General features: G+C 38.4%; 1 protein-coding gene across 1 annotated transcript; it reads right to left on the bottom strand.

Moving 5' to 3' along the window:
• Nucleotides 1-419: 419 nt before the first annotated feature.
• Nucleotides 420-2,905, bottom strand: LOC132882992 (homeobox protein OTX2-like). The gene is made up of 3 exons (XM_060916111.1): nucleotides 2,778-2,905; nucleotides 2,221-2,372; nucleotides 420-1,106 (listed from the first exon to the last, which is right to left on the bottom strand). Exons 1-3 carry the CDS (start codon nucleotides 2,872-2,874, stop codon nucleotides 420-422), a joined length of 936 nt encoding a protein of 311 aa, XP_060772094.1. The 5' UTR covers nucleotides 2,875-2,905.
• Between the last annotated feature and the right edge of the window lie 4,064 nt (nucleotides 2,906-6,969).

Here is a 6,969-nt window from a genome sequence, read left to right as displayed (position 1 = left end):
AATAATAATAATGAAAAAAATCTGGGCACAGTAATGTTTGTATGCACCGATTGTCTTCTACAGCAAAACCAGACATTTATTAATTTTTATCATAAATAAAATAGTGCATAATAGTAATGAAATATCTACTTCAATTTGCCAGGAGTTTCCAGAGAGCTGAGGTTTAAGCCATGAGTTTCATTGGTGGTTATGTTTAATATTTTGTCCTGGTGTCTGAATGAAAATAGGCTGTAATTTAATAGCCTGATTTAAAACATGTAATAAACTAGGAATAAATTCTTTCATTTTGGCACAGATTTCATTTTATTTTATTTTGGAGGGGAGAATTCTACAAACTCACAGCAATTGTAGCTTGTTTATCAAATCAATAAACTATTGAAATATTTAGGCTAATATTTCTGGGTTTTTTTTTTTTTTTTTTACAAAACTTGAAATTTCCACGAAGAGGTTTGATCTTTGTAATCCAAGCAGTCGGGATTGAAGCTGAGCTTCCAAGACACGCTTTGGTCCTTATAATCTAGGCAGTCGGACGCTGCGCTGATCCCGGGACCGGAAGTTACGTAGCCCTGAGGTGTGAGTGGGCATGAAGGACTCAGGTGATTGCTGACTGTACTCGTGCTTGTTGGGCTCAGGGTGGATGCGGGGCCACTCAGCTGGTGGTGATGCACAGGCCCAAGGTAGGAGCCACAGTCCATTCCGCTGAAATAGGACGCTGTGCCCGCGTAGTGTTGACTGTATCCGGGCGCCTGCGTGTAGGTGACTGGGTAAGAGCGCTGCATACAGGATAAAGATGAGGAAGAGGAGGTGAAGGAGGAGGAAGAAGAGGAAGAAGAAGAAGAGAGCTGCTCTGAGATCGGAGAAATGGAGGCCGGACTCCAGATGGACACTGGGGCTGTGCTGGAGGACATGCCTGGTAAGGAGGTGCTTGATGTGCTGGTGAATGGGCCACTGCTGCTGCTCCTGCTGCTGCTGCTGCTGCTCTCTGGGTTTATCACATCTCTGACTGGAGAAGTCTTCTTACTGACACCTCGGGTTTTATTCTGCATGGTGGTCTGGGATTGCTGCTGCTGCTGACGACATTTCGCTCTTCGATTTTTGAACCACACCTGTTGAATTAGGTCGGAATAAATGTATCTGGTTTGGCATTGACACACTGGTGATTAATGGATTTATTTATTTATTAACCAATATTTCAACAGGATAAACCCCTTCAGACGGTGTCTGCTATCACTGGGGGTCCTGCATTAAATTATTACAATCGAAAAACAGATTACTAATTAAAAAGCAAAATACAACAACTAAAAATAACAGCTAAAAAAAAGTCAAAAATGGATTAAGATAAGATAGCCTTTTATTATCCCACAAGGGGACATTTACATTGTTACAGCAGCAAAATATATAAAGAGAAATAGATAAGGCAGTGAAGGAGTGGTGCAAAAGTACTAAGTATACAAAAAACAGGATATAAAAGAAATAAACTACAAATTTAGAGATAAAAAATTAACAAATTTGTATAAATTAACAGGTTTGCAGATATACAGTTAGCATAAGTGTATTCCAAAGGTGGAATTAAATGTCTAAGTATTGCACAGGTATTATTACCAGTATTACCCAGGTAATATTGCACAAGTGAGTAGGTATATTGCACAAGAGCCATTTTAACCACGTATAGCTACACTGCAAAAAATTGAAAACTGTATTTGAGGAGAAAATTACTTAACACTAGTGAAATTATCTTGCTGCATGGACAGATATTTTTACTTGATAAGACATCTTAGAATAAGTTGGTTGCAATCTAGAACCAAGTTTAATAATCTCAGAATTGGTGTCTTGTATTCTTCTAATAGGAAATGCTAGATTGTTTCGACTACTTTCAAGATATTTTCACTTGCTAAGATATTTTTTTTGCAGTGTAGCAGCTCGCTGTAAAGTACTGATGCTGATAGTACACACAGTATACAGTCAGACGGGTTTCTATGGATGTAGAAACCTGTCTTACATATTCATGAACGCAGCCTGTAGTCATTTGGAACAAAACTTAATTTAAAATAACACCTGGATATGATTTTATCATATGAAATGTCTCAAGTGTTTATTACTTGCCAAGGTCAGATTAGATTTCTCCAATCCCCTATAATTTGATTTTGGTTCTACAAATAATATACATAAATATTCTAAACATTTTAAAAAAAAAAAACCTGTAGCCTGTGTGTTGCTCACCTGTACCCGAGATTCAGGAAGGTTGATTTTCATGGCCACCTCCTCACGCATGAAGATATCCGGGTAGCGCGTCTTTAAGAAAAGGGACTCGAGCACATCGAGCTGCGCGCGTGTGAACGTCGTCCGTTCGCGTCTCTGTTTGCGGGGGGTTCCTGCCATGACAAACATCAATTATCTTTGTTTTGTTTTGTTTTAATTAGATGTATATTTAAAAAAAAAAAAACAGGACTAGAATTCCTATTCTGCCTGATCGGGTAGGTTAAAGCAAAAGGCAGGATTTAATTATTTGTAATAAATCCGCAAATACTTATTTTGTCAGTAATTTTGTTTGATCATAAATAAGGACTTAAATATTAGGCATCGAACAAGGAATCATAGTGTCGAAATTCGATTCCAGTCCCAGTTTAAATTTGTCTGATCGAAAAAGTTGTCTGGGATTTAAAAAAAAAAAAAAAACTAAACACTTTTTTTCTTCTATATATGCATAATTGTTTGTTATTGGAATCACGAGGGCAAATCATGACGAAAGTTTTATTGATTGATTGATTGATTGTTACCTGGATAGCCCACAGTGGGATGCAGCAGCTCCATGGCAGTAGTAGCCAGACTGAGCCCATTCACTGTGTACGGTGCTGGTTTCAGGTAGGACATCATGATCACTCCTGGTTGAGAGAAGATCCTGCCGGACGGGACAAAAAGAACGGGCTCCTCAGTCGTGCTTTCCTTTTAGTGTGTAGTGCTCAAGGACAAGGCCACGAGGCAAGAAGCAGGGGAGTGAGGTAATGACGCGGTATGTATTTGAAAGGGGCGGGGCCACCAAACATCCCATAATTGCAACACGCCTTATTTGGGAACAAAAAACGAAACAGGGCGTCAACTAAGTATTTAAACTGACATCCTACTTAGTATTCTGTCTATTCTTTGCAATTTTCTACCCAAAGCATTCTCTATAGCCTACTCCTCAAGTTGTTTGTTCAGGCCTATTTAAGTTTTTTTTTTCCTCCTAATTTTTTTTTTTTAAATAATTTTATATTTGATCTAAGCACTAGATAAAACATGTGCTCTATGGGACGCAACCAGAGTCCGCACTAAAACGCAACCCGGCTGCATTTGCATAGTGACCATGGGGTTTCAAGACAAGCTAATTGTTTCCAAAGTAGACAGACTGATTGGGGGCCATTTGCAAAGACAAAGGCTACTGTTGATCAGATAAATGATGGCGATAACAAAAGCCCCTTTGGTGATCAACAATGAGCCCCAGCTGGAAGATTCTGTTTAGTGGCTCTGGGACTGAAACTGAAGCCATACTACCACTTCCTTTCCTGGCGTGTAACATTTCAATCAGCTTGGTCAATGATAAGAAACTTATTCTAGTGGACACGTTATTGACACTCCACAACGAGATCTCTGTTAATTAATTGCACCCGGTAATTAGATTTTCGTCGCGGGACGGTTGAAAAGTGTTGATGAACAAAGAGTATTCAAAGTTGAGCTAAACAAACAAACAAACAAACAAACAACCCATGGTCTTAGATAATGTCTGAAATGTCCGACTACCTCTTTTATCAATAAAGAGTGAGAATATTTAAAAGAAAATCAGTTAGGCAGAAATAATGAATAATGGTGTGATTTATATAAAATATTAGAGCATTGCAAATCATTAAAACCAACACTCAGGGTGTGACGTCACCAGTGAAATGACTTCTGGAGAAGAACAAAATCCCTTTCAACCTTTAACTTCAACTATTTTATGGAAGTCCTTTAGATAGGCTGCTTGGCTCAGTCTGTTAGCTGAAAGCCCAGACATCATCCACCAGTTGCTCCACATCCGCTCAATAATTCATTACTGGATTTTTCCAAGAAATTAATGAGCTAATCTGGGCTGCACGCGCTGCTCTAATTACGCGGTGCTGCGCGTGACTGCGCTTTAGAGCTCATTCATTTACTGCGTCATGAAAACACAACAGTCTGCATTGTTTTTCTAACGCCTTGGGGACTCAACCTAACAACCATCACAATGTCACTTTCCCAAACTACACAATCAGGAGGATTAATAATAATAATAATAATAATAATTCAGAAATGTAAATCACATATATTCTTTAATAATTCCAATATTACAACTTCATATATTTATTCTCTTTCTCCTCTTCTTCCTTTCCTTCCCTAATAATAATAATAATAATAATAATAATATCTTATTAAATCACTGTCGGTTACACTGTAAAAAAAAATAGTTGAGAATACTTGAAATTTCAAGGCAGCCGTCTGCATTAAGAATTTTATGTTTTGCCAATGATGTGCCCATGATAATCCAAACTATGATAAAACTGTTATCTTTATTAAGAATTCTTAATTAAGTCAATTTTCAATTCCTCATTCTGCCAACATAGATTTCTCTTTTTGCTGAACAGTGGCATTCACAGTAGTGCAAAAAGGCAATTGAGGTTATCAAAATTTTTTTGGGGGGGGGCTTTTTTCACCTCTATTTGGATAGGACAGCGTAGAGACAGGAAATGAGCGGGAGAGAGAGAGAGACAGATCGGGAAATGACCTCAGGTCAGAACCAAACCCGGGTCCCCGGATTTATGGTATGGCGCCTTATCCACCTGAGCCACGACGCCTCCGGAGGTTATCACAATTTATCATTAAACTATACATGCCTTTTTTCATTGTTCTACACAATTACAAAACTTCAATATTGAAATAAAGTTTTTAAAACCCACATCGTGGGTATGGCGTCGTGGCTCAGGTGGATAAGGCGCCATACCATAAATCCAGGGACCCGGGTTCGATTCCGACCCGAGGTCATTTCCCGATCCCTCTCTGTCCCTCTCTCCTGCTCATTTCCTGTCTCTACACTGTCCTATCCAAATAAAGGTGAAAAAAGCCCCCCAAAAAAGTCTGATAACCTCAATTGCCTTTTTGTACTACTGTGAATGCCACTGTTCAGCAAAAAGAGAAATCTATGTTGGCAGAATGAGGAATTGAAAATTGACTTAATTAAGAATTCTTAATAAAGATAACAGTTTTATCATAGTTTGGATTATCATGGGCACATCATTGGCAAAACATAAAATTCTTCATGCAGACTGTTGCCTTGAAATTTCAAGTATTCTCAACTGTTCTTTTTTTACAGTGTAGCACTGTCGCCTCACAGCAAGAAGGTCTGGGTTCGAGCCCAGCAGCCGACGAGGGCCTTTCTGTGTGGAGTTTGCATGTTCTCCCCATGTCTGCGTGGGTTTCCTCCGGGTGCTCCGGTTTCCCCCACAGTCCAAAGACATGCAGGTTAGGCTAATTGGTGGCTCTAAGTTGACCGTAGGTGTGAATGTGAGTGTGAATGGTTGTGTGTCAGCTCTGCGATAAATTGGCGACTTGTCCAGGGTGTACCCCGCCTCTCGTCCATAGTCAGCTGGGATAGGCTCCAGCTTGTCTGCGACCCTGTAGAACAGGATAAGCGGCTATGGATGGATGGATAAATCACTGTCCTTATGGTTATTTTTTTTATAAAGGTAAAATTTTTAAATAATACACACACACACACACACACATATATATATATATATATATATATATATATATATATATATATATATATATATATATATATATAGTACCTACTAAACCCTAAAACTCGCCCCACAGAGATGGTTAATTCGCATCACACAGAGCATCCTCTCGACCTGTTAAGGTGATCTTAAAGTTAGACTGCCTTTCAGATTTTTCAAGTGTAGGTCATAAAAATAATTTTCCCGACATCCAATTATTTCTGTTTAGTGGACCGAAAGTTACTGACTTCCAATTTTATTATTTTTTTAAACCTAGAGCAATTAATGAATTTAAAGCCACATGGCCCTAAATTCTCCGCTAATTTTTCCTGCTTCACCATGATGCAATTCAAGATACTACTCACGCATGATGTAGTGGTGGGCTTTCCCTGTTCATGCAAGGTATTGTGGGATACAAATTTGAAACAGGAGAGAAAAATGGAGGACGTGAGTGTGCGAATGAAACGAGAAAAAACGACTACAGTAATGGAAAGCGAGAAGAAAAGACGTTATGTTATATATGAAGGAAAGGAAACGCAGGACTAAACTAATAAATATTGGTGGTCAGCGAGCGCCTTGGTGAAATCAGCTGTTCATTAGTGACAGAATGATGGAACTGTCAGTGCACGGTCAAGGTAAACCTGTAGATGGCAGTAATGCAACACTGTGGAAGCCAGCTGCTGTAAAACCCAAAAGAAGAAGGAAAAGAAGAAGAAGGTAAACATGGACTTTCTCTGTCTGCTTGATTGTGCGAAGTGAGCGATTTCATGAACATTATTTGCTTTAATCCCCTCAAATTAAATAACTTCCCAGCCATAGAATGGCCTGATATTTTATGAGATATTACAGAAATAATCATATATTGCAATGACCAAATTTCAGAGGGAACTAAATTTCACGGATTTTATGAAATCGAAAGGCCGTCTAGCTTTAACTTTAGGATGCTTTTTGGCAAACTTGGCACAGATCTCTCCAGTGAAATATGGCCATTTTACACTCATTAATTTAACTGTCTCTACTTTTATTTCCTGATGATCAGCGACTGATGCTTTACATGCCTTTGTAGGTTTAGAAATATTGTCATATATCTGACACTGTTGTGGCAGAATAATAATAATAATAATAATAATAATAATAATAATAATAATAATAATAATTGAAATAAGAACCTATTACTTGAATTAAATGCCAGTAGACTACT

Source organism: Neoarius graeffei, chromosome 3, assembly GCF_027579695.1.
Source record: "Neoarius graeffei isolate fNeoGra1 chromosome 3, fNeoGra1.pri, whole genome shotgun sequence".
Lineage (NCBI taxonomy): Eukaryota > Metazoa > Chordata > Actinopteri > Siluriformes > Ariidae > Neoarius > Neoarius graeffei.
Note: the sequence above shows the minus strand (reverse complement) of the source record. Positions and strands in the feature narration are given on the sequence as shown.

Bases quoted from the DNA above. Each gene is read 5' to 3' on its own strand.
- LOC132882992 (XM_060916111.1), bottom strand. From the start codon at position 2,874: ATGATGTCCTACCTGAAACCAGCACCGTACACAGTGAATGGGCTCAGT. The intron at 2,373-2,777 runs GTAACAATCAAT...TTGTCATGGCAG, and splicing joins TCCCACTGTGGGCTATCCAG to GAACCCCCCGCAAACAGAGA. The intron at 1,107-2,220 runs GTGAGCAACACA...CTAATTCAACAG, and splicing joins TTCCTGAATCTCGGGTACAG to GTGTGGTTCAAAAATCGAAG.